The sequence below is a fragment of the Patiria miniata genome, unplaced genomic scaffold (assembly GCF_015706575.1).
Source record: "Patiria miniata isolate m_02_andy unplaced genomic scaffold, ASM1570657v1 HiC_scaffold_20, whole genome shotgun sequence".
In the NCBI taxonomy this organism is placed as follows: domain Eukaryota; kingdom Metazoa; phylum Echinodermata; class Asteroidea; order Valvatida; family Asterinidae; genus Patiria; species Patiria miniata.
This window is the reverse complement of record NW_024037059.1, coordinates 38,777,870-38,805,651: the sequence shown is the minus strand read 5'-3', so window position 1 is coordinate 38,805,651 and position 27,782 is coordinate 38,777,870. Positions and strand designations below refer to the sequence as shown.

Genomic DNA, 27,782 nt, shown 5'->3' with positions numbered 1-27,782 from the left:
AACAAACTAGTCCATTCTTGAAAAACACATCTCATGGGCCTGTCAGTATTGATTTTCTTTTTGGTGTACATTTGACCTATCGCGTTAGAATCGCGTCAACGCAGCTTGTGAAATAATGTCCAATTACATGATATACAAATGGACGCGGAACGCGAAAAATCTGAGACAAGCAAAACTTAGTGTAAAAAAACTCCATAGGGTTGTGGCTAAGGGGCGTGGCTAATTTGCAAACTGCGATAGGTCAATGCACACATACCAAGTTCCACAGAATCCATTCAGTGAGTCTAACTTTAAACAGAACAGACTTTGCGAATCGATGTCTGAAAATGAAGGTTACAATGTAGGCCAACGCTTGGCTCTGTCGTTTGATTTTTTCGCTGAGTGCAACGGTGGCTTCTATGAGACGGACTAGGGGTAGAATTTCTTGGCCGGGTCCTTGGCGTGGTCCTTCAGGAGTTGGCAGGGGGCAAACTCGTCCCCGTACAAGCCCTGGTATCTCTCCATCGTGGCCACCAACTTGGCCGCTCCGAAGTGATCCACAAAGCGGAAGGGTCCTGTGATGAAAACATCAATTAATAACATCAAAATACACATTAAAGACAGTTGGCCAATGGGTGCTCTTCAATGTAGACATATGGATTTAAATCAAGGCACGTTTTAGCCCGATGTCAGTTTCTTCTGCTACATTTTCCATTAGATCCAAGAGTTGGGGGGGGGGGGAATCCCCCTTAAAAAGGGGGGGGGGGGGAAATAATCTCCTTATTCCTGACTTCCTTTAGGCCAAAAAAAAAAAGTCTCCGGTTTCTGGTATGCGCGCGCGTCGCCGTAGCCATGCGCGTCGGCAAAATGAAAAAGTTTTTTTTTCAATAAAAGATGATGTCTCAAAACCGCCAAACTCACTGGTTTGACTGGAATCCTGCTGCTGCACAATTTTAACGTGTTTTTAGATTGGGTTATGGTCGAGATTAAGCTTTATGTGGCCTCTCTGGACTCCCATATATTTGCACTAAGTTTAGTCGAGGACCATTTGCAGTCATCAGCCGACATTTGAAGCAAAAAAATCAGGTAAAAAAAAAAAAAAATGCGTCGCCGCACCACTTTTTGGGCAAGCTCCATACCAGAAACCGGAGACTTTTTTTTTTTGGCCTTACCCATTATATTTTATCAGGCTACTTCTAGTTTTTGCAATTTTAGCAAAAAAAACTTAGCCAATAGTTATGAAGTGTTCATCCCAAACGCAAATGCTACCTAAACTTAGCCTGAAACATTTTGCGCCGCACCCTGGGTCAAGCACACCATTGTGTCGGCATTTTGTCAATCTTACCTCCATGGAATGGTGGGAAACCCAGGCCAAAGACGGCTCCGATATCACCTTCAACCTGCACACAAAAAGAGGGTGAAAAAAGGACCAAGAATAATCAGCCAGCACCTCGCTTGTCAGCCGAGCAATAGAGTTAAGACAGAATGACAGTTGGCTCTCGTCCCGAACTTGGCTCCCATAGGAAAGCACACACGAAAACAGAGCGTGACGTCATTATGTCTTGATGTCTATACGGACATGGTCTATCATTCTAGGGTTTGCATACAGATTGTTTATATTTTTTCAACTGGAAATGACGTACAACTAAGGTTTCCGTAACACTCTTTGACAGGCAGCTGTTTGTAGAGTCAGTGTTACATAACTTCGATAGCTTGTTTGAAATCTATAGCTTGTTCAATGTACTTTGATTCCAGAATGCATTATTCCTGTGTGTCCCCCTTTTTTGTACTAAATTCTGCATCAAACGCTTTCACACTGAGCGGATGTAACCTTGCGAAAGGCAACTTCTCAAGCAGTTTGTGGAGAAAACATTGGAGTATTTAGTTTGAGGTGCACTACAAAAATGACAATTATTTGCTTTTGGTTTTTTTTTACTCTAAAGCCCGGTTCATACTTCATGCGAATGTGAATGCAAAGCGAATTTGACGTCATGAAACATTCGCTGCGAAGTTCACCCGAGTTGAAATGTGTTCAACTTTTGCGAATTCGCAGTGCGAATACTTGCCATGACATCACAGATTCGCGTTCGTTTTTTGCCTACACGCCGAGTATGAACCGGGCTTAAGAAGCATGACAAATGATGCAATTCTGACAAGTAAGAAAACAGTCTGGCCCCCTTGCTTACCGGCGAGATCAAGATGCCTTCCTGTAAGCACATGACGGCCTCATTGACAAACCGTGACGCCAGACGCAGCTGAATATCCTCCATGGAGTCGGCGCCCTTCTTGGGGATGAGATATTTCTTCATGATCTCCTCGGCCGCTGGGTTGACCTCGCGGTTCTTGGAGCCGCCCTCGTAGACGAAGCAACCCTTGCCCGACTTCCGACCTGAAGGAATCAGCAAGTAACAACGTGAGAAAAGTTCTCTGTTGAATCTTACGACCTGAAGGGTTAAGAAATTAACAACGTGAGCAGCCGGCGTTTTTTGTGAATTTCTCCTGCTCCTCACCCAAAAAGCCCGCCTTGACCATGTCTTTCAAGACGTTGATGTCTCCGCCTGCGAACCGTGCGCCGAAGGAACCTCCCAGGAACTCGGCCACGTGTGCCGCCACGTCGATGCCGACCTCATCGGCCAAGGTGGCCGTGCCCACAGGCCAGCCAAAGGAGGTGCTGTACTTATCTAGATCCTTGGGGTTGACTCCTTCCTGTTGGTAACAAAAACATGCAAAAACAAAATGTAATTTATAATTGGCACTCCAAATACAGTCAGGCATGCAGCTGGGAAGTTAGAAAAGATGAGGAAACTCCAAACCACACAAGACTGTTGAGTCAATTTCTTTTGTTTTGTTAATACAAAACTTAAGATCTAACTACACCAGCTTACCTGCAGAACTCTGACAGCTTCAGACAGCATGGGACCCAGTATCCTGGTGGTGTAGAACCCAGGACCATCCTTGACCACGATGACCACTTTGCCCTGTCTCAGCCCCACGTTGACGGCCGAGGCGGCCGTGTCCTTGGACGTCTTGTCTGTCGTGATGATCTCCAGGAGCTGCATCTTGTCGACGGGGGAGAAGTAGTGCATGCCTATGACCTGCAGCAAGGAATCGTAAGGAGGAAGAAGGAACACATGGTACAGTGTCAAATAACTGACCAACATATTCCGCGACCATGGTGTCAACACCTACCACAAGCTGATTAATACCATCAGGTCCTTCCTTGTACATCCTAAGGACAAGACTCCCAACTCAAACAAATGCGGTGTCGTATACAAACTCAACTGCCCCGAGTGTACGGATACATATATTGGGGAGACCAGTAGATCTATGGGGACAAGATTCAAGGGGCACACAAGATCAAAAAAAACCTCTCGGCTGTGGGTGAACATTTAGTTCAACAAAGGCATAACATCACCTTGGACAATGTACAAGTCATAGCACAAGAGGAACGCTTCTGGAACAGAAAAATCAGGGAGGCCATAGAGATCAAGACCCAGAACCCAACACTCAACAGGGACGCGGGATACGATCTGCCCGCCATCTATGGTGATCTGCTCTCACGTGACCGCCCCAAAGGTGGTCACGTGAGCGGAGGGATTTAGCCAACAACGCTGAATGAAGAGGTCGTGACGATCTCGCAAGCTATGTCATGCTTAACAAAATCAGACTCTGAAAGGTAGCTATCATTTCTATAACAGAATTGTAGTCAAGCCCTTACAAGTCTTCACTAGTGAATATTAATCGTTTGGTCTACAGTGCGACAACGGCATTCCTTTGTCACCGTTTATCCCCTGTTTAACCCTCCTGCTATTTAAACAGTCACAGACAGTCAAAATTTCCACCCACTGGAGTGTCATGGCCTAGCGGTTAAGAGCACCAGACTCATGCTCTGGTGTTTCAGAGGCAACAGTGGCGTGAGTTCGAGCCCGGACACTTGTGCCCTCAAGCAAGGCACTTAACCATTATTGCTTCGTCCTTCGGATGGGACGTTAAGCCGAAGGTCCCGTGTGTTGTATAAGGCCTAACGCACGTAAAAGAACCAAGTAACACTTATCGCTAAGAGAAGGGGTTTGCCCCAGTGTTTCTGGCCTCCTAGTTATACTCCCTTGTGGAAGTCCTTAGGAGAAGAACCAACCAAGAACTAAGAAGAAGAACCACTGTCCCCTGCTATAAGTTTAAAACGGGCTAGTCACCAGCAGTCAAATCATATTTCCACCAAACACTGTGACGAGTCAATCTCAGTCAACAGACCATGAACAGACAAAGCAGTGGGCACAGCTGGCTTATCAATTACCCACAGTCGAAGCAAAGCTGTATCAAGTTACATAAACAGTCACAGCCAGTCAATCCTGCTTTATGCAAGTATTACTAGATGGTAGACTCTATTTTACGAGATGTTTTACCTTTTCCGGTCTGATGCTAGCTTCAGCTATCTTGGTGATAGGAAGGGCGGACGTGTTGGATGCAAACACACAGTGCTCAGGCACCACCTGAAAACAAAAAGAAATAGAAAAAGATTAGAACATTCACTGAAAGATTCTGCATCTTCTTTGCATAAGACGATGTCACATGGTATACTACAACAATTCTTTTTTTACTATTTTACTTTAGACACGTACATCGACACGCTGCGGCGGGATGTTGGTCTCAGTGACACGGGGGAGCTGAGGGCCCTAATGCTGGATAGGGAAGAGTGGAGGGCAGCGACCAAGTCCCGAGTTGGTGTTGGCTAGGCTGCACCCTCGCATCGCATCGCATCGCACTTTACATTCCCAAAAGACTGTACGATGGCCTCCCCCTAAAAAAACCCCACTTAACCCATGCCCTTAAAAGTACAAAGTACTGTACTCATAATTTTTTTCTCATAATAGAGCACGACTATTGACCCTCGGTGGCGCACTTCCGGACCCCTCAAATGGGAAAATTAGCATGTAAAAGTCAGAGTTTTTAAAATTATTTTTTATACATCGATTTCTTAACAAAATCACCCTCTAGTATCTCAATTTATGGAAACTGAAAAAAAAATCGCATGACGTGTAAGAGAAATATTGTGCCAAAAATTGACCTCTCACTTCCGAAGTACAGTTATGATTTTTGGACATGGCCCAATTTCACGGCGCTGCTTAACAGTTAGCAGAAAAGTTGTGTTTAGCATAGCAGAAAAATTTGCTAACCTTAAGCACTATTTCACTGCGTGGACGTGCTAACGGTCGCGCGTGCATGGAGATTTCTATTGTTACGTCACTAAGTTAAGCACATTTTTCCTCTGAAGTAAGCGTGCCTTTTGCTGTGCTTATGCTCACGGTCTCCATGAAATAGACAGAGGCTCTGTTAGCAGAAAATCGTGTGCTAAGCCGCGCCGTGAAATTGGGTCATGATCTTTCCGCTTGCCACTTTGTTTGACTGCACTTCTGTCGTAATGTTTCCTGACTGTAACTTACTGCTTCCACCTCCTTGATGACCCTGTGTTTGATGTTGATGTCCTCAAAGACCGCCTCAATCACCATGTCACACTTGTCAAAGTTCTGGTAGTCAATCTGGCCGGTCAGGTTGGACATCAGATGGTCCCTCTCAAAGCTGGAAAATAAAATAAAATCATGAACAGAATTTTTCAGGAAACCACTGTACTTTGTGCACAAGTACTTTATTTTGCATTAACCCTAACTGCCCTGAATCCTCCAAAATCCTTTTTGCAAATTGGAGGAATTTGCAGGATTGAGGTTACATGGCAAAAGTGCGTTGCTGATTTCGGGGTACGCACTGTGTCAAGGTCTAGGGCCGGACCTTGTGTTGTTTATGCTCAGCCGTGCATAAATTTAGTCCTTGATTATACTTGACATCCTCCGCACTGCTCCAGGATGTCACTGCCTCTGCCTCAGCCTATTGACAGTCATAGCCTATTGACAGTCATAGTCATAGGATTGAGGCTATATGCTATTTTCCCATGAGGCCAATTGGAGGATTTTGCAGGATTGAGGCTACATCCTAGCAAAAAGGCCTAGGGAGTTAGGGTTAATAATTACCTTGGAGAGTTAATGGCTTCTGATTTATCGAGACTCGATCACGTGGGGGTGTATTGACGGAGATATAAAGACCGGCTTTGAGAACGAGCGAATAAATGGCCCTTGAACCAGCATTGGTCAAGCATTCTGTAAGCCAATGATTGGCCAAATGGACAACAGTCCTACGGTAGCTTGTAACAATACAGCAGTACATACTGGCTCAAAGTTGCACGCGTCTTGTGCTAACGTACTTGTATAGCAAAGTTTCAATAGCAAAGTAGTTGTCAAAAGGACACCATCAAGTGTTGACCTGCCGCCTTCAGACACCACTAACACTGTTACTGGTGCATAAAATCTCTACCAAACGTACACACAGGCGTGTACATAATGAGTATGTGATAGCGGACTCTAAGTTGTTAATAATATACACATATGCCATATTCTTGACTATTTTCATTCAGTACTTTGACACAAACCAACAATAACAGCGCAGTGTTGTTTGTGACACCATGTTATGTACAGTATACACACATGTGTGTTACGTGTACCGCATATTGCTACGAAAATACTGATGGTGTAGAATAACAAAGATATTACATGATCAATACACTTTGTAAACTTACGTTGTAATTCTCTTTCTCTTGGCCTTCTTGTTCAACCTAAAAGACAAACAAATGAAAAATGTTTTACAAAGTGGAATTTGCGATGGGGAGGTGTAAATATTATATTTGTTTTTTTCCCTTCAGCCAACACGATACTTTCTTGATTTACGTTTGACCAGAATTGTGATGGACTTGTGTTGGACACATCTACAGTACTACTAGTACATAAATGTCATACAGCTTCCCTTACTTAAGTTCACGCTGAAAGTTGTGATGCATATCGTATCATGACATCAATATCACGATAAATAACTCATCATGAAAAAGGGCATCGTTGACACCCTAGCCCTACCCTTTGTAGATCTGGTCCTCTCCCCTAGCCAGGCCGTCCAGCGCCATGTCCTTCAAGATGATGTGCATTCCCTTGTCGATGCTGACCTGGCCGACACCGGCGCCCATCAGACCGGCGCCCAGGATGCTCAGCGTTTTCACTGGGCGCTCAGGAGCTCCAAAGCGGTTCTTTTTACAGATGACCTGAAAGACAACGCCAACGCAATGAGCAGTTTGTGCGTCTAAGTAAGTGTTCTTTCAGCAAAACGAAAACAATTCTCATAGTATCGTTTCGGTTTTGCGGTAACACCATGTGGTAATAACTACTGCTTAGAAGATATTAGTTCTGAGAAGAACTTGTCCTGCTTATTATCAACTTGCTAAGTAGTTTTTTTTTTTTTTTGTTTTGTTTTTTTGTTCTGTTTAGAACAGTTCTGCTGTAAGTTCTAAAAGAACTTGTCTTTGGTCTCAACGTTTCGACTAGCCTGCTCTAGTCATCGTCTCATAGTGATGCATGTGAATTGTTTTCGTTTTGCTGAAAGAACACTTACTTTTTTTGTGAGCTGTGGACAGAACTTTAAAACGGTGGTTATGTTTAAAATTCCGTAACTTGAAAAGTACATGAGTGACCTGAATTATTCTTGTACTAAAGGAAAGCTCATTGATTGGGCTTTCATACCCTTGATTTTGAAAGTGCTACAGGCAAAACTTCATTCAAAAATTGGTCCTGCCATTTGGGTATTTTTATGTTTTGACTCAGCCTGTAGATTCTTTGACTGCAATTTTTCGGATTCGAAACCCTTGTATGGAAACTCTGTGTGAAGCTAAGAAAACGATTCAAGTTCATGCAGGTGAGAAATAATTCCCAAACTCAAAACATTATCCATTTTTCTTGGGCGTGATTTTCTGCTTATAACAGTCCCCATGAAATGATGTTGCCACTTTTTGTCGTCTTTACCAATACCACCACGACCAAAAAAACATGTGTTTCAGCTAAATTAGTATTTCATGATGACCTGTACTGAAACTTTGAATAAAATGCTTATCCTAGACTATTTATAAATAAGTGGAAAAACTCAAATATAATCTGAAACTATTCAAAAGATGAAGTTGCGTCGGGGTGATGTAAATCAATATTAGGTTTTGCCTTTCACCAATGTATAAACACTGTATACTCAGTGTGTTACCTCCCGAGTGAAAGTTGGAAAAAAATCACTCGGGTGGGACTCGAACCCAAGCTCGTTGGTCGAGTGGTAAGACCTCTGCACTAGAAAGCAGTAGGTCGTGGGTTCGAGTCCCACCCGAGTGATTTTGTTCCCAACTTTCACTCTGGAGGTAACTCACTGAGTATACAGTGTTTATACGTCGGTGAAGGGCAAAACCTAATATTGATATTAATCTGAATGATTAATTCCGACTTACCTGGCCAGTGTAGAGTCCCATGAGTCCCTTGGAATGCGGGGTCATGCCTAGTTCCCCGAATTTCTGGGCCTCGGCGAGGTAGCCTGCCTCGGGACCTTGATCAAGACCAGTCCGGACCACCTGAAACCACAACAACAATGCTAACGTCAGTTCAAATCACAGAGGGTTTATTTGCCATATGTCTGTGCATTCAGGTTGATGCACAGCCCCATGGAAAGTGTGAAACTTGGTATGTTCGTAGTATTGTCATTTGCACATCTTTGTTTACTACTGGTGTGTTATTCAAATCAGTTCGACATTTATTCAAACTGTAGAGCTTGTTAAATTACACGTACTGGTAGAGGGTTATTTTGCCATACGTTGATGCATGCATGTTTGTGCACAGACCCATGGAGAGAATGAAACTTGGTAGGTTCGTAGTATGGCTATTTGCAAATAAGGGAATAAATATGTGCTTGGCCTGTTTTAAACACTATGTTTAAGACCGGTTGGAGTCTAGATGCTGATAATTACCCAAGCTGAAGGCAAAACCCCACTTTTCGGACCAAAAGTCAAAACAAGTCAAAAATTATAAATTTCCAACGATGTTGCTAGCTATATTATGGTATGTGCCTCTTGCGAGTAGTCGTAAACAACTCCTTATATGGAGATTGGCGCACGCGTCGCGCGTACTGCGCGATTTGGCGCAGATCACCGCTGTGTCAGTGTATTGTGAATTTAGGACCATGAAATACTGACTCACTGGTAATCTTGCAAATGCCTACGTGAGAATCATGAATGTTCAACCAATAAAACGCTAAAAAGGAACCGGATTTCACAAGAGTCCAAATTTCATGTGGCACTGGAAAAGTGCATGTTTAAGACCAGCCAGCCGGTCTTTATTAACCTTTTCAAACCGGCCACGTGACGGGCTCTCGACCAATAGGAATGGGTAAACTATCTTAGGTATTTACAAATCTGCATTTAATACTGATGTTTTTCGATCCTAACATGCTAAAACTGAAATGCATAACCAGTAAATTACTGTTTCCTTTTATTCTCAGCAAACAGTGGACACAGGTGCACATTGCTCACAGATGACAGAGAGAACACGACTCTCAACAACAAAGACTCAACAATGTTTATATTGGCAGCAGACTTACATCGATGATCTTGAGCGGCGCTGGATACAGGCCTTTGGTTTGCTTCATGACCATTCCGTGGACCCTCTTGTAGATCTGCTTCTTGACAAAGTCCAGGCTCATCACGTAGTCTGTCATCTCTGTTGAACGGAATTGAAGTGCAAGTTGCCGAAGTTACAAACAGTACCGCCATACACTTGTCACTTGATTAAAAAAGCAAACTTTGACCATAAAATGAAAACTTACTTTGTGTGAGTCCCTTGACTTTTTCTGTCTTCAGCTTCTTGGAAACAATGTCTCTGTACAAAAAAAGAAAATGTTAATCTGTGAGAACCAACTAAATCATTTTATGCTGTGGTATGGTCCTTTTGGGAGTGCATGGCATAAAAAAAAATTGTTACACTGTTGCGAGATATCACACTGCACACGTTGCGCGTGCGTGTGGAACCTGCTGGCGAGGCGCGCAAGCTTTGCGTTGTGGTTCCCACAACGTCAAACGCTCAGTCGCATGTCCGGTAGGACATTAAAACCAGTTATCAAAGGTTACATCGCAGTGATTTAATTTATTTCTCACACAGTAAATTACAACCATTTATCTTTTGGAGTTCGTGGCACGATATAGCAAAACAATTGTTGACTGCTGTGATGTGGCATACACCGTTTTTATGCAGGGACTTGTGATGGACCGGACTGCATCCCTGGCTGCATTGTCTACTCACTTGGCTGCTTGGACGGCAACGTCTTCTAGGTATTCTAGCGTTCTGTCCTGTGGTGACTTCACGCCAGGACCTGAGAAAAGGACAGGTAACAACTTAATTTAAATTAACCCTCCCTCTCTCAGTGACAATCTGTAGAGAGTTAAGCTGTACGTCAAAATCTATCAGGTGACATCTATTAGGCCTCGTATTGGTACAATTGTCAAGCTGTGGTAGTTAACTGAGGGTACCATGCCTGGACTGACATTGACAGATGTGGTTGGTCAGCGCTGGTGAAGTAAGTAAGTATAAGCACAGAGGACAAATATACACAATGGTAATCAATTTGTTAACCCTCTCCCTCTCAGTGACAATCTGTAGAGAGTTACCCTACACGTCAAAGTCTATCAGGTGACAGGTTTTAACAGGTCTGTAAATTGGCCTCATATTGGTACAATTTACAGGCTGTGGTATGTTAACTGAGGGTATACCATGCCTTGACTGACATTGATAGATGTGGTGGGTAAGCACTGGTGAGTGCCTGTCAACGATGGATTTAGCTCAGTAACAATGAAGGCACAAAAGATTCGCTCATGCATTCCAGCCAAACAAAGCCATTGCCCTTTAAAATGGCTGCTACACAAGCTGTAGCAGTATTAATGGTCACCCTAATCTATCAAACCCCTAATCTATCAAACAGGTTTTGACAATTATACGGTTTAATCCATAGGGGATCTGGCAGTTGGCAACCAGCCGGTACAAAAGCTACGGGAGAGGAAGTGGATAGATTTTTTGACACTTTGTGACAGTTATCAATAGGAGGGTTAAGACAAAATAAAAAAAATTAAGTAAATAATTATATAAAGTAAAAAATTCAATTAAAAATTGTGGAGTGCTGTGGCCTCGTGGTTAAGGGCACTGATTCGTGGTCTGTGGGTAAAGCTGCAGGTCGTGGGTTTGAGTCCTGGCGGGGTCATGGTGCGTGTGCCCTTGAGCAAGGCACTTTGTCACTCATTGCTTCTCTCCACCCAGGAGTAAATGGGTACCTATGAGGGCAGTGATGGTTATTGTGATTGAATTAGCTTCCTTGCGCCTAAACAGGCTGCATCGAGCTGTATACTCCCCAGGGAGCTGAGGTGGTATATGGAATGTTTAATTGGCCCAATGATCAGGGGTAATGATAATGTAAAGTGCTTTGATCTTAGTTAAAAGCGCTATATAAGAACCTGTTATTATTATTTATTTATTAAAAGATTAGGCAAGCCTAGTAAAGTAAAGCTATTCACTGAAAGTCTCTTCATGCATTTGGTCTACACAATGGGCTAATTAGCCCATACACTGACGTCACACAGGTAATCCTATACAATAGCATTGCCCGGCTCTCTTCACAAACCTACAACCAGTCTAAGTCACAAGTGACAGACAGTCAGTCAGTCAAGACACTAGGCTGGCCCTCTGGGACCAGCACTAATCCGACACGGAATAACCCCACATACCGAGCGGTTCCACCAGGCGATCCACCAGGCCCATGGACTTGGACTTCTTGGCCGGTATATTCTTGCCGGTCAACATCATGTCAAAGGCACTAGGAACACCAATCTGCGAAAAATAAAACAGACATTTGTACAAAAATGCATCCTGCAGTATTGTTACGCGGTCAAAACAGAGCCCAATAAGCCATTTGCGGGTTAAATTTGAATAAAATCTGGAACGCTGACTTAATACAATGCTTTGCACGTTTTAACCTAGCATTCTCCCGACCAAAGAGACTGTTACTATATCACGTGATTCGGGGCAAGCCTTATGCTAGCAACCCCCAGCTCCGGCATGGTCTGGTGTCTTTGTGCCATTCTCACCCATTGTGAACGATGTATTGGTGCTGAGCGTCTCTTACGTAACTATGCAAGAGCTTGCCCCGAATCTTGTGATTAGCAACAGTGTCTTTGGTCTGGAGAATTCAAAGTTAAAATGTGCCAAGCATTCTGAGCAAGTCATTGTACCAGACGTTTTTCAAATGTAAATCCCAAAGGGTATAGGTTACTCGCAAATGGCTTATTCTAAGGCTCCTCTTAAAAACAAAGAATCTTTGCAAAAAACTTACAGTATTTGTTTTCCTAGTTGCCTATCACTGATGTGCTATAAAAGGGCAAAAGGTGTATGTATTTAAATTGCATACATCCCAAGGACAGACAGACAAAGGGAGAACAACAGATTCTTTCTCGTCTTTTACAAAAGTTCCTTGTTTAAAAATGATCAAAAGATTACCCTATCACCTTTTATTTGTAGGTGACCCAAGCTCGTAAGCATTGTTGCTGAATAAACTACCTTTTCAGTTAAAGGGAATATACAACATTTGCAAACATCAAAAAATAAAACTATCAAGTTTTTACGAAATACCTTACTTGGATGTTGGTAAATGACAGTCTAAAGCATCCTGTAAAATTATGGCACCTGGTGTGAAGTCATTTTCAAGAAAATGGTATTTTTGTATACATTTCCAACGGTGGTCGGCCGACCACCGTTGGAAAAACCTAACTATTTTTCAACTACTCCTCCAACTTTACACTTTTTTCAGTCCACATTTTGTTTGCTATTGGTTACATGTTCATGAACGGGTGCAGGCCAGCTAGACTGGTTCCCTTACCTTACAATTTTCCGGCATCTATAAATTGATCCATTTTATCTTTAGTGGAGTCAAGGAACCAGACTACTTGAACGTTTTTGTTTTTCTTGGTTTTTCCAGCATTTTCGAACACAAACCTTCAAATATGTCAGTCTAACAATATTTGATCTATTATATTAACCCCTCAAATAGTTCATTTCTGAAAATTACAGCAAAAGCCAATCATGTATATTCCCTTTAACAAATGGCAGAGTAGTGAAAAATCTCCACAGAAAGTATTTCTCCACTTCTTACCAGTTTTGGGAGTCTCTGTGTGCCCCCGGCCCCGGGAAGTATGCCTAGTAAGACCTCCGGTGCGGCCAATTGCGTCTTCTTGTCATTCACTGCAATTCTGTATTTACAACTCAGCGCGACCTGGACAGTGGCAAACACAACCGAAAAAATATAAAAAACAGGAACTTGACAATTACGCAAATGTGAAACATCACTGTAAAGTTTGGATTTTACTCTCTGTTCTACTGTAGCTCACTGTAACAAGTTTGTGGACTTGATTCCTCTTTGAAATCTACCAGGAAAAACAAAAAAGAAAACTAGAGAAGGAGAAGCTGGCATTGGAAAGTCTAAAATTTGCGTAATTTATTATGCAGCTGGATTTGCTTTAGCTTTTGCCTTATGACAATCCGGTTCGGTTTTGTGACGTCATCTCAATTCAACCATGCGTACTTCACACGGTGTAGCATAACACTAATGGAACCGGAAATTAACGCAACTTGAGTGATTAGCAAATGGGCGCTTGCATGACGAAGTCACTAACAAACTCGATACAGATTTACTCATGAATATGGAAATTTGCATTACCATATGACGATTTAGGAGAATCTGAAACACCCTCAGTTAGGCAATACAAAGACCACAAATTTAAGGGAAAATGGACAAAAAGATGAATGTAAAAGGTTTCATTAACACATATGATATTGTCAACTAAAAAAAAAAGTCTGAAAATTGGATGAAAGGTCTGAAAGATGCATTTTTTTCCTAATGTCTTTCTCTCAGATTATAAAATCCGATCTCAGACTAAACTCTGAAAAATATCTTGCAGGAGTAAATACAAATTCTATTGCATGGTCCCAAGGGCCTTAAGTATGCACAAGTTGGCCATTTTGTCATGTTCCCTGCATGTATTTCATACATTGTGAACTGTTGAAAGGGATGGTGCCAGACCATTTATTCACTGTAGCCTCACTTTCATTTTTTTTTGTAAATAAGCCTTAAAACATTAGAGTATGTTTAATCACAAATTTTAAATTATTCATCAGAGCAGACTGGTATTAATTTGTAACGTCATTGCTTTCATTTCTCTTCACAAGTTCCAAAAATGAAGATTTTACCTCACTCTCAATCTAATATGGCCGACTCGTGAATAAGGCCCACTATTTGTCAAACTGCAAAAGCACCTTAGAAAAGACAACCATGGCAATTGTTCTGTTGATACATGTGTGGTCCATGAGATTTTTATACTCCTTAAGATTGGTACAAAGATACCATGGAACACACCACAGCAGATCTTACCTCCAGACCGCCACCAAGACAGGAGCCCATGATGGCCGCTACGACCGGCTTAGGGCTAGACTCTACCCTGGCTAGCAACTTCTGACCGTTGGTGGACAATTCCGTCACCTGGACAAAATGAATAACAAGCCCACAAAACAATCATAGAAACGAAAGGTGTCTTCAAATTTAGAAATCAGAAAAATCAGAATTTCTTCTGGTAAAAAAATATAGCTGTGACATTGTGCAGATCATATTTTCAAATCTGTATTCAAGAAATTAAGGACAAATAGGTAACTGTTAGTGTTCAAAACTTTGAGGGATTAAACAAAGGGTGCAGAAATGTATGAACATATTCGAAGAAAAATCACAGGGTTTACGCAAGGGGCATTCTATAAATTTGGGGTCCACTTTTGTCCTTTGCCTGTCACATCTGACATCATGATTTTAAAATTCTGATGTATTTCTGGATGCGGTCATCCTCCAAGAATGATTATGAACAGCAAACTACGAACCCTAAAAAAAATTAAAATTCAAGTCATTCTCAAGGATACTTGAATAGAAAATTACAAAGTTCTGAGGTAATTGTTAAAGGAAAAATATCGCACTTTGGATGCTAAATTTATAGAGCAACCAAAATGTAACAGTGAATCCTGCTGAAAACTTTTTGGGGAAGATAAAAAGTATCAAAATAAGGCTTACCTCTTCAGCTGTCTTGCATGCTGCCAGCATGCTGCAGAAATAAATTTGGTAATCAATGGTCAAAATAAAAAGAACACATTCAGAACTCACTATTAAACTTGTTAAATATTTCACAAAGTAAATACACCAAGGCGTGGATGTTTTCATTTTAATACTTGACAAAAAGGGTTAAAGGGTTGGCGAGGGCCCCAGAGCAATGTAGGGTCTATGGGTATATATGCTTGCATTTACCTAAATGCACCCCTTACAATACCCCTTTCTTTTGTTGTATAAATTTAGTGGTAAAAAAAAACTTTTATGGAAAGACCTCAGAAAATCCAGATTTAAAAAGGGAAAAATCCTGAAATTAGGAAAAATCCTGACAAATCTGACCCCAGAGCTAAGTCTAACAATAGCTTAATAAGGCCAAAAAAAAAAATAAGTCGGTCTCTGGTCAGCGCGCGCGTCGATTTTAATCATGCGCGTCGATCTTTTTTTTCCCCAAAATGTTCCGCGGTAGCTCCAACAGCGCCCTCTATTTCCGCACCTCCTCAATTTTTTTTACCAAAGAGCACCAAGGAATGGGAAATTGCACCAAGGCAAATGATCGAAAGCACCAAGGCAAATTATGGAGGACACCAATGTACATGAGGACACCAAAAAGCAAAATAGTACCCCACCTTGTCTGTACAATCCAAGCTTGAAGAAAAAAAAAAAAAAGGCAAAAAAAAAAAAAAAAAAAAGCCGCAATTCCGGAACTTTGGTCTGACCAGAGACCGAATATTTTTTTTTTTTGGCCTAATCAAAAGTTCACGGATCGCCGTCTTTACTGGTGTTTTGTAAACCGAGTTCACTTGAAGTTATCTCACTGCAATATTTTCAGCGGATAGATCACAACTCCTAAGACGTTCTCTTTCTTACTTGATATCAGCTCCTGCAATGAAGCAGTCTGGCTTGGATGAGATGAGAACCACGCCCTTGACGGCATCATTCTGCCAGATCTCACCCATGATGCTTTCTATCTCGCTGTTGAACTCTCTGGACAACGTGTTGACCTGGCCAAAGAACAAGCATTCCAATTCAACAGACTTGTCGTCAATCTTCACATTTGAAATTATCCATTTTCAACGACACATTTGATATGTTGTTTAACTTGTTTTTTTACGTTTGCCATCTTCGATTTAAAAGCAAATTCTTGCAAAGTTCAATCGTCCAACCCCACATCCATATACTTCCTGCATTTGTACTCAGCCAAAAATACAAAGTAATTGTTTCCAATCGTTCTTAAAAGAACTTTTTCATTGACAAACCAAAAAAAAAACCACACAAACAAAATCCCTCAAGAATCAACATGAAAAGAAAAGTGCTGAAATGTTTTTGCAGTAAAGGTTCCATCGATTCTTCTGTTTACAATATGCATGACATCTTGCATACTTCAGGGGTGCCGTGTACATACTCTCATATTTGGGTTAAAGTATACAGGGTGAGTAAAAAAAACGAAACCCAAATGTTGGGACCATTGGTTAAGGGAAGTTCTGTGTGTAGCATTTTCAAAATCTAGGATATGAAAGCCCAATTCATAAGCTTTCTTTTAGTACAAGAATCATTCAAATCACTCATGTACTGAATTGAGCTTTCATATCCTAGATTTTGAAAGTGCTACATTTAGAACTTCACAAAAACAAAAGTTCCGACATTTGGGTTTCGTTTTTTTTACTCATCCTGTACTGTAGACACGGTTGATCTTACCTTCGAATCTGGTGAATTCATTCGTACAACAGCAATCTCATCCTTGACGTCATAGCTGACATGCTTATTGGCTGCCAAATTGAATGAAAACGGTAAATAAGTAATGTAAGATGCATTATGCTGCGCATGCTGCAATTTATAGGCTTATAGAGTCCGAATTAGTGTAGCAATTAAAGCAGCAGAACAAAATAAAACCCTCCAAACTACTCAGTATTTCGCCATCCATGTTTCCGGTCGCAATTCAAATTCAAAGGACAGTTCTGTCAACTAGCCAAGTGATTTTTCTTAAGCCCAAGACTTGAACTGACATTATATATCTGTCCTTTTAGGTCAACCATAAGTAGTCTGGTAGCATGGCTGTGGAGAAAATGATAAGATGGAGAGGCAAGGTACCAGATGTTTTTTTTTGATAACCATGAATTCATACCTTTATGTGTTTTGAGAGTATCATATGTTTTGAGATACCAGAACAGGTTGGAGGGGAGACCAAGGGCCAACTATTGGATTCTCTATCCTCCACCTTTAAAAGTTTATTCATAAATACCTCAGACAGTTTAGCCATTCCTATTGGTCGAGAGCCCGTCACGTGGCCGGTATTAAACGGATGATAAAGACATGGCTAGCTGGTCTTAAACACTTTTCCAGTGTCACAATAAAATGTGGACTCCTAAAAATCAGTGCCTCTTATCGTTTCATTGGTTGAACGTTCACAATCCTCACGTAGGCATGCGCAACACTACCAGGGAGTTAGAATTGTATAGTTCTAAATTCAAAACGCAACGCGCCAGGTGCGTTCTGCGCGACATCGCATAGAACATGATACGCGCGCGTCAATCTCCATAAAAGGGTTGTTTTCATCTTACTCGCCAGCTGAACACTCCATTATTTTGCAGGAGGGATGATTCAAAAAGCATAAAGAAAATTTGTTGAACAAAATCGGGATGTTTTGAACGAATTATATGATTTTTTTTTTACCGAAAAGGTATTTATGAATGGGAATAAATATGTACTCCGTCGGTATTTATCACTCTGTTTAATACCACTTAGAGTCTGGGTGCTGATAATTACCCTCGCCTCCGGCTCGGGTAATTATCAGCACCCAGACTCTAAGTGGTATTAAACAGAGTGATAAAAACCTCCGGAGCACACATTTATTCCCTTAATTAAACCTAACCTTCTCAAATCCTCCCAAAATCCTCTTTGCAAAAGGGAGGATTTTGCAGGATTGAGGATATATGGCAAAAACGTGTAGCTGAGTTTGGAGGATGCACTGTGTCAAGGTCTTGGGCCGGACCTTGTGTTGTTTATGCTCAGCCGTGCATAAATCTAGGCCTAGATACTTTTAATCATCGGCACTGCTCCAGGATGTCACTGGCTCTGCCTCGACATATTAACAGTGATTGCTGGAGGATTCTGCAGGATTGAGGCAGTGGTCACCCCTCCAAGGACCACATTCAAAAAATAACGGAGGATTTTGGAGGACTGAGGCCGTATGCAATTATTACATGGAGGCAGTTGGAGGATTTTTCCAGATTGAGGTTGCATCCCGGCAAAAATTCCCAGGGAGTGAGGGTTAGAGAAAATTCAACATTCTCAGAAATTACCTGCAACCACTGATGACACTGAAAAATACCTGGGCATGGCCATGCTTCGACAACCTGCACAGAGAGGGGAATAAAAAGAGAAAGAGACGTGACACTGGTCATTGCAATTTCAGAAATACTCTTCAAAATTATGCCGAATTTTTTTGGACTGAGATTGAGGGAGTTTTGCAAATTTAAGTTCATATTGGACACTTACAGATGTTATTTTATACATTTTCTGGAATCTGTTTCATATTTTGGGGAGTATTTTTTAGAAATAAATTCTCCTACAGTATATTATTTGTATAAGTACATTATTTTACATGTACTTGGTTCTGGCCACGCGGTATTATTAGAGTTTTGTTATTTTGGAAAGGATCTTAACATTTCATTTTAACGATGTACGTGCTGAGCAGACAATCACCTTATTAAAAACTCATTTTTAACTTTAAGGCACTTAATTTCAAATTAGTAGATTAAATTAAAGATGTTCATGTTTCCCCCTGAAGAAAAAATATGTTGTCATTTTCAAATCTTTCCCAAACAAATAATTAGACTCACAAACCAATTACCAGTTGACATCTGAAAAGTTTTATTAATTTTACATCCGGAACAAATACACATGAACCTATAATTCCTGTTCAATATCCCCTTTCCCTTGGAAAAATAAAATACAAGTTTTCATCCTCAGACAATTAACATTTATTATAACCAAGAACAGCCTCTCCTGAAAATTATTCATGCTACCCCTATCCCCCAAGGGCCCACACAAATCCCACAAAATGCTACAGAAGTAATGCTGTCACAACCTATGAAATGCCATGGAATACAGCATAGCCTGTACTCCACACAAGCCCCATCATTTATGCATCAAAGCAGTAATCCTGTGTGCAGCTATCACAACCAATGAAACTCTACAGAGTATAGCCTGTACTCCACACTGGCCCCATTACTTTATGCATCAAAGGCAGACAGAGCTGTGTAGGCTTATCACAAGGCTTGGAGGACTATAAATAAACATGTCCCTAATGCACAATAATACACACTGCATGGCTGACCTGCCTGCATATGCTTACTGGATCAGATTGCAGCAGGGCTCAAAACCACACAGGCATTGTGTGGTGTGGAGGTCAAAGTTTAAGTACCGGCCTTGAATAAGCAGTGCAGTGTGGCTGGGACTGGATTTGGAGGATTATGTATGATGCATGCAATGCACTGGCAGGCCTTGTAGTTGTACTACATGTAGTGTGGTACTGGCAAACTGCTGCACAGCACAGAAGGGTTTCGCCGTCATTGCGCTAGTCTTGCACGTTACATCCAGTTTAGGTGTACTCCGTTTATTGTTCGTGTATCAAGTTAATCATCCAGGTAAGTACTGATTCTATTTCTAAACTATGAGGAGATGAGAATTTGTGTGAATTTGGCTGTTTGGTTTTGTCAGTATAGGGCATAGCTCCATGGTATGGGCATTGAGCATGGCTGTATGGAGTTGTGTAGGTGTATGATCAGTTCACCATGCACTTGTAAACCATATGGCTGCATCTTAAGATGGAAAAAGCTAGTAGTACTACCATGGAGGAAGGAATAGTGTACATGTATGATGTATTACTAGAACTTGAAGTAGTATAATTTTGGTGTGCGCAGTAATGAACCTAAAGTTTCGATATTCGCAATGCATCTTAGGATTGAATGACAAACAAACAACAAACCAGGCAATTTGTGCACAAACCTATGGGGCCAAGTACCAGTTGCAACTTTCATTTAATTCCTCCTCATTAAATCAGGAATTTAGTGAATATATTTTGACACATACGGTAGTTGTACTGTTAAGTTGACATATGATCTTCCTAAAATCATTCTTTAAAGCCTATTAGAACACAGAAAGTTTTTGGTAATCCCTTTTAGAGAATAGTTTTGTTACTCATGAATATTAATATCATGAATGATATTGGCCAATCACAATCAAGATGTCGAGGTCACGCCGCCCCACACTGACCAATCACAACTATTTTACACTGTGCCTGGTGACTGGTATCCTGACATTTATTTAAAGATTATTTCTTATTTTTATTTCTAAAGTTTAAAAAGGTGAATATTATTTGCAAATAATATTTCATACATTGTACTTGTCTACCGGTAGGTGAATCGATTGATCACTTAAGCTTGGAAAAATAATGAAGAAAAATACTTTAAAGCTTGACTGGTTCCCATTCCCCATTGGTTTGTGCACAAATTGCCTGGTTTGTTGTCAAAAGATGCATAGCGAATATCGAAAATGTGTATTGTGTGCACTTTGTTGATAGTGTGCATATGTCTGTGTTGTGGAATAGGCTATGTATTAAAATGTAAAAATTGTACATGTATGATGTAAAAATGGCCTTCCTCTAGAGTGTACCAAAAAATCATGCAAAAAATAAAGCAGAAAATGTTATTCCACGTATAACTTGGAGAATAAGATTTACCACAAAAAAGTATGCGGCCTTGTTTTAAAATGTAGTATATTCGTGACTCATTGGATATTAATTTGCACGTTATTATAAAAAAATGGCATGTAAGTTTTATACTGGTATAAATTTACATATTTGCATTATTTTCTTATTGCATTTAAAAAGACTAAAAATTGATATTTTAACATATATTTACATTTACAAATGATATTGATTTTCAATGTACTTCATTTCTCATAATGTAACATTTAAAAATGACTCAAAATATAATACAGTTAAGATGCCCTTATAATGAATAAGAACAAAGGTGAGAATAAAGTTATGATGCGCCTATAATGAATGAGAAAAAATGATAATTATAATAATAGACAAAACCAAACAGATTTTCCCAAAGGATCAACTAACAGAAATTGTGATATTGTTGATGACTCTCCTGCCTTTTAAATTGAAGAATGAAATTTTAATTAAAAGAAGTATATAATTGCTCAATGTTAATATGTATGAAACCTTACCTTATTAACACCTACATGTAATATATTTTGTATTTCAGACTTGCATTCCAGTCTACAGTGTCTTTGTCTACATGATAACAGCTTCAGTCACCAGTGAAGTTGTACACCAGTGACTAAACAGCCTGCTGAATCATGGATGACAAGACTGCAGTTCCCGATCAAGCCAACGGCCAGGAGTCCAGCCCGACCTCGGATCAAGTCACTGATCCACCAGTTGAAGTATCCACAGAGATGGAGACAAATGCAACCGGAAGGCTTACCGTGGTTTACCCAACTCCGGCTCATGTTTGTAGCCCCATTTTGCAATCAGCCCTGGCCCAGGACTCTGATGCGCCGGCTGGTGCAATCGCAAAGACAGAGGAAGACTTATCCACAAGCCTCTCCCATGCTCACCCAGTTCCCGTTCAAGTCTGCGGCCCAATCTCGACCCAGGCCCAAGGCAAAGTTGTTGTTCTTCCGACCAGAGTGACCAGATCGACAGACTCCTTGACCAGCTCTACCGGCGGCTCTGCTGCTAACCCAGGCCTGGACCCTTGTTCTAGTGGCTCTGGCCTATCCACTGCCCCCAAGTTTGACTACTATTCACTTGATGGCATTAAAGAGGAGGAGTTTGACACCATGGAAGATGAAGTCTACTTTGAGGAAGAAGTTGTAACCGACGAGAACAGCGACGCCCCATTAGATGATGAGAGCGACTTCTCTCCCATACCATCAGATGAGGAATCCTTTTCCGATTCTTCCTCCGATGAAGAGCCGTCCCCGGCCAAGAGGGTCTGCAAGCAACCTTCAAACATGGAGCAAGGGTCAGCAGGTGATTGGTTGGTTGACTGGTCGCAGCAGCCACAGGGCACTCCTAATATGCAAGGTACTTCTAACACGCCTCAGAAGCACTCCACAGATCGACATGGATGGACCAGATCTCTCAAGGATGTACCTGTGCACGAATTTCAAGGCAGACAACCATACGGTCCGACCATTGAACGACCAGGGGACGACAATCCTCTGGCTTATTTCTTGAGCTTCTTTCCGATGACTCTGTTCTCCAAGATGGCCCGGTACACCAACATTGTTGGCGAGCACCATGCCAGCTTCAAGCCGACTACACAGGCAGAAATCAAAGCCTGGATCGGAATTCGCATGATTCAGGGGGTACACACAAACGTCAACAATGAAGATGACTGGTCGACCCATCCTGGACTCCGTAACCAAATGGTGGCTTCAACAATGACCCGGGGGAGATTCAACCTCATCGCCGAGCACCTGACCTGCACCAATCCCGGCAAAATGACCAAGAAAGCAGACGGCAAGAGAGACAGTGACCCGTTAGCCCCTGTGAAGCTCATCTGGAACACAGTCAATGATGCCTGCAAAGCCAACTACAACCCAAGGAGGGAGCTCTGCCTGGATGAGGTCTCCTTGAAGGCCAACACCAGGAGGGAATTCTTCCCTCAACTTCGGGTCGATGTTGGCACAGATATCTACGCAGTATGCGAAGCAAGCTCAGGCTACCTCCTCCACATGCTGCTTCACTCAGAGGTTGGTCGGAAGAGGCACAAGCTCCCTCTCCAGATGATGCAGCCGTTTCTCGGCCGGTACCATCAGCTGTACTGTGGGACGCAGTACACGTCCACCATGCTTGCCAAAGACCTGCTGGTGAATCAGACATACCTGTGCGGTGCTGTGGCCCTCTCGTCCAAGGGTTTACCAGATGACGTCAACAACAGACAGAGAAGCGCCATCGGCAAGGACCGTCTGATGGAAACGATGCTGCTTTCTCCCCGAGGGACCAGCGTGGCATGGCAGCAGGGGCAGATGACGCTGGTTCTTTGGCGCGACGTCAAGGTGATGTCGCTGCTCTCCACCTGCCACCAGGGGTACCGCAACCAGCTGACAGACTTCTTCACCAGAACCATCCGGGAGACCGGAGCCAAGACGCCCACCAAAGCGAACATCCCAGCACCCGCCCAGGCTGTCAACTACATGAAGTTCAAGAGTGGGGTGGAGCACTCCAACCATCTCCGCTCCTACCACTCCTGCAACCGCAAGTACAAGGCCTGGAAGCGGATCTTCTTCTTCCTCATTGACATTGCTCGCGTGAACGCCTGGATTTGCTACAAAATCAACACCGAGGGCAAGCAGCTCAACCATCGCATGTTCACCGTCAACATCGCCACGGCTCTCATCGCGGGTTTCGCCGAGGGCACCCCGGTGTACCAGTCCACCAACGCCGCTCCGGTTCCTGCCATCAATGGGCCCAACCATGTGTGCACCAGGATGAAAGTTCTCTACCCCAAGATGTGCATGCAGTGTCGCAGGGCAGGGAGGAAGACCAAGAAGGGGAAGCCAGTACAAACGCGCACAGGATGTTCCAGCTGTAATGTTCATCTGTGCCGGGGCCAGTGCTTTTTGGAATTCCATTCTGTTACTTAATAATAGGACACAAGCGTACATCTATCTACTTTCCAAGGCAAAAGTTGTCCCTGAAGAATTACAAACTGTAGCCATGTTTTATTCATCACTGTGGTCTGATGTGCCTACAAACTTTCTTCACAAAAATGTGTCAGGTTAATTATTTTCCAAAAGTGACAGACTGCTCGAGATCTTTTTGTCAAAAAGACTTGTACGAGTTCTGAACTCCCAAGTTCTGTGATTTCCTTTGGCTACCAACCTTTCAATAAATCCTCCAAAAGTCACCAATGTGTACAAATGGTGTAGGAATTTGGAAATGAACTGGTTAGTTTACAAGAGCAAAAATTCCAATGTCAAATAATTATGGCTTGGAGGGTACATGTTATCTTCATTTTCCAAAATCCTCCAAAGCCTCCTGCTGGGTTTTGCAGGAACTGTGGAGTCTGAGTTTACATGTACCTTCTACAAATGCAGTACCTGTCTGGAAAACAGTTTGAGTCCAAGGCAGGAGTTGAAGTGAATATATTTTATAATGAAATGTTCACACTGTTATGTTGTACTTGTTTAATTACTTGCATGTCATTCTTTAATCGCAGATAGTCATGATAGTAGCTACATGTAGGTAAGGCCAAAAAAAAATCTTTTGTCTCTGGTCAGACCAAAGTTCCGGAATTGACGCGGCGACACGGATTTTTTTTTGCTTTTTTGTGTCCTCATGTACATTGGTGTCCTCCATAATTTGCCTTGGTGCTCTCGATTATTTGCCTTGGTGCTCTCGATTATTTGCCTTGGTGCAATTTGGTAAAAAAAATTGAGGAGGTACGGCAATAGAGGGTGCTGTTGGAGCTACCGCGGAACATTTTGGAAAAAAAAGATTGACGCGCATGATTAAAATCGACGCGCGCGCTGACCAGGGACCGACTTATTATTTTTTTTGGCCTAATAGTTTTCTTACACACTACACACATGTAAATGTACTGTACATAAATTTGTTGTGCCAAGGATGGCAATTTGAACCCTACATTTCAATGACAGCAACTCAGTGAAACTTAAAGGATTTTGTACGTACATCTGCTGAAGACTATTTTGATTTAATTATTGGTACATGTACATGAGTTTAACCAAGAACATTTGTGAAGTTTGTTTTACAGAACTCAACCCATCGAACCCCAACTGCATGCTGGAATCTGTCAGGATGGGTACAGTACCCCTTAACTGACAGTCTTTTACATCGAGTTGGCACACCCCCAGAATCAAAGTCAGAAATATGTGTGTGCAGTTTCACATATGGTGTTGGAATTTGCCAGGATGGGTATGGTTCCTAGTAAATCATGCTAGGGAGTTAGCAAGTTCAATTTATAATGTACATGTACTGGAAAATGAGGACAGAACTTCACTATTTGTTTGTTTGTTTCCAACACTACACGTCCTAGGGAGATGACAAATTCATTTGAAATGTTTACCAAATCAGAAGTTTTTTGTTCATGTATCTACGTATACCAGCTTTGTACATGGATAATATTCTTGAACAGCATTTGCAGGTGTGATATTGCATGGATGTCTTGGATAAGTAAAAATCCCCAAGCTACATGTACATGTATGTGTATTGTTGTATCAATTTGCATTGTACTAAGTAACATATTCAATTTTGTTACTTTGTTAAAGTGAGTAATTGAGCCATATGTGCACTCTAACTTGTTATTAATTAAAGGCACCGTTACAATAAATATTGTGTGTTCTTGCTTGCTTAGTTTGAAATCACTTTCCTCTTCAAAACTTACCCCAGCATGGGGGGGGGGGGGGGGGGGCTCCAAATTGTTATAACTAAATAAAGAATATACAGATGGGGTGCGATAATTTTTTTTCATTTTTTTTCATTAAAGTATGTTAGTAACTGTTCATTCTGCGTTTGCTCCTGATACACGTAGCTGCATTGCTTTGCTTCACTGTGGCAAGACCACACTGCCGACCAACTAAAAATCATGAAATAAATTTTTTTGAAAATGCAGGATGATGTCTGCAAAAACTAGGGGTGGGGGCAGTACCATAATGGAAGTTATAATTAATTTTTTTTAAATTTTTGAATAAGCCGATTTAGGTTTGTCATGATTTTCTACATTGGGTGGGCGTCCTGGAATGCGCCAATTGGGCTACAAAACACATTTTAAATGAAATAATGTCCAAGGCGCAGAACGCTTAAAAGAAGTAAAACATCTACACATTAACCATCCTTTAAAAACTGGTCGATTCTTGCAATGGTGAGCGAGAACGAATTTCAGGGGTGAAAATTTGGACTCTGAAAAATCAAGCTGGTTTGTTTTTTTTGGTCAATTGGCTTTTTTTCTTCAAATTTAACTAGTTAGCTCCACATTTAAGGGTGCCCTACACATGGTCGGACTCAGGAAGTGAGCATTTATGAGGCAACTGGTGACCTGAAAACCTATCATTGTATTAATTGGTTTCCTGGCACCATCAAAAGACAAAGAAACATGTGATTTGCAGGTACATGTATGTACTTTTGTGCAGGTACAACATGTACATGTACTTTTGTGGTGGTATGTACTCGTACGCTCTGTATATATGTACCATGCACATGTACATGATGTATGTACATGTACTGTACATGTACCGGGACATGAGTGTCATTATAGCTCATTACTTTACATTTGTGTAGGACGGTCACGCAAAATGAGGGTAATTGATCATTTCTGCCCAAAATGATCCCTTTACATGTGTAACTCCATTTCTAATTTCCTCCACAAATATATGAATGGTTAATTATGTTGATTACTTTGATTTTGAATGGATTAAATTTTTTCAGTGGGACAAGTTCAACGTGTACAAAATCGTAAAAAATTTGGCCCCAGCATATATATACTGAAAAGTTTGGACATTTGCTTGTCGCAAAACTGTGTGTACACATTCAGTACATGTGTGCGTGAATTGTTTAGGCCTGATCCCTGGTCCCAGACTGGGAGGGGGGGGGGGTGTCTTAAAATCCTAATAAGTGGAGATTTCTTCTTCCCTCTTCCTTTCCCCTTCATCCCCTTCCTTTTCCATTCTTCATTTTCTATTTTGCCAACAGGGAAAAAATATTGCAACCTGATGCCACTTCAGCGATTGTGTACAACGTCTATGGAGAGTCAACAAAAATTTGTTAAGTTTTTCCTTACAAAATTGGAAATGTTTCTACTCCCGGATTCATGTCTTTCATCATTTTTGCAATGACTGACCTTCATTGAGATGATATATGAAGAAAAAAGTGGCATTAGGTGGCAACATTTTTTCCGCCAACAGCACCATCAGTGACCATGATCTTGCCGACAAACCGTACGAATAATGGGGGGGGGGGGGGTGACACCCCCCCCCACACACCCCCTAGCAATGCCCGTGGGGAAGGGCCCGACAACAATTGACCTATCGCTATTTACGAGTTAGCCCCGCCCCTTAGTTAATCACTTAATGGAGTTTTTGTACACTAAGTTTTGCTTGTCTCAGATTTTGCGCGTTACGCGTCCACTCGTATATCATTTAATTTATTTCACAAGCTGCGTTGACGTGATTCTAACGCGATTCTACCGCGATAGATCTAGGCCTAGCCTAAAACATGGCCAAAAAAAAGGGCCCATTCCAACATGTTCACACAATTTGATGTAGGGCTCTCTAAAGTCTAATAATATTAAAAACAGCAAATATTGGGGGCCGGGGGGGGGGGGAGCTACCAAATAATGACTATTTTATGTACTTTTTTTTTTGCATAGATGATAGAGGGCGGTATACCAATTAAACACTGTGAACGACCACGACGAAATGGCATGACCGGCAAGTTTTGGTACAAATATTTCTGGGTCTAGACATCAACAAATGCTTTCCAAGAACAATAACTGTCAACTGTTATACCTTACATACAACTATTTAATTTCTATGTTCCACAAACCTCCGGTATGCGTGTAATTTGTCCGAGAAATTGCTCGCAGAGCTCCGAAAACTCGTGTGGTCGCCATCCTTGCCGGCTGAATCGGTGCTGTGACCTCTAACCTCTGATCTTCGAAAGAAAACATGCATGATGCAAATACGCA

The 27,782-nt window shown here is 41.7% G+C and overlaps 2 protein-coding genes across 2 annotated transcripts; one reads left to right on the top strand and one right to left on the bottom strand.

The window, feature by feature from the left end:
- Window positions 1-323: 323 nt before the first annotated feature.
- Window positions 324-27,760, bottom strand: LOC119729061 (trifunctional enzyme subunit alpha, mitochondrial-like). The gene is made up of 21 exons (XM_038201564.1): window positions 27,641-27,760; window positions 18,357-18,410; window positions 16,753-16,823; window positions 15,925-16,058; window positions 15,025-15,055; window positions 14,344-14,451; window positions 13,069-13,188; window positions 11,648-11,750; window positions 10,176-10,245; window positions 9,703-9,755; window positions 9,478-9,596; window positions 8,336-8,455; window positions 6,936-7,117; window positions 6,605-6,640; window positions 5,421-5,556; window positions 4,383-4,469; window positions 2,865-3,074; window positions 2,490-2,685; window positions 2,166-2,368; window positions 1,325-1,379; window positions 324-554 (listed from the first exon to the last, which is right to left on the bottom strand). Exons 1-21 carry the CDS (start codon window positions 27,705-27,707, stop codon window positions 409-411), a joined length of 2,301 nt encoding a protein of 766 aa, XP_038057492.1. The 5' UTR covers window positions 27,708-27,760; the 3' UTR covers window positions 324-408.
- On the top strand, window positions 19,573-24,326 carry LOC119729062 (piggyBac transposable element-derived protein 5-like). Its single transcript, XM_038201565.1, has 2 exons — window positions 19,573-19,703; window positions 21,333-24,326. Exon 2 carries the CDS (start codon window positions 21,427-21,429, stop codon window positions 23,722-23,724), a length of 2,298 nt encoding a protein of 765 aa, XP_038057493.1. The 5' UTR covers window positions 19,573-19,703; window positions 21,333-21,426; the 3' UTR covers window positions 23,725-24,326.
- Window positions 27,761-27,782: the final 22 nt, after the last annotated feature.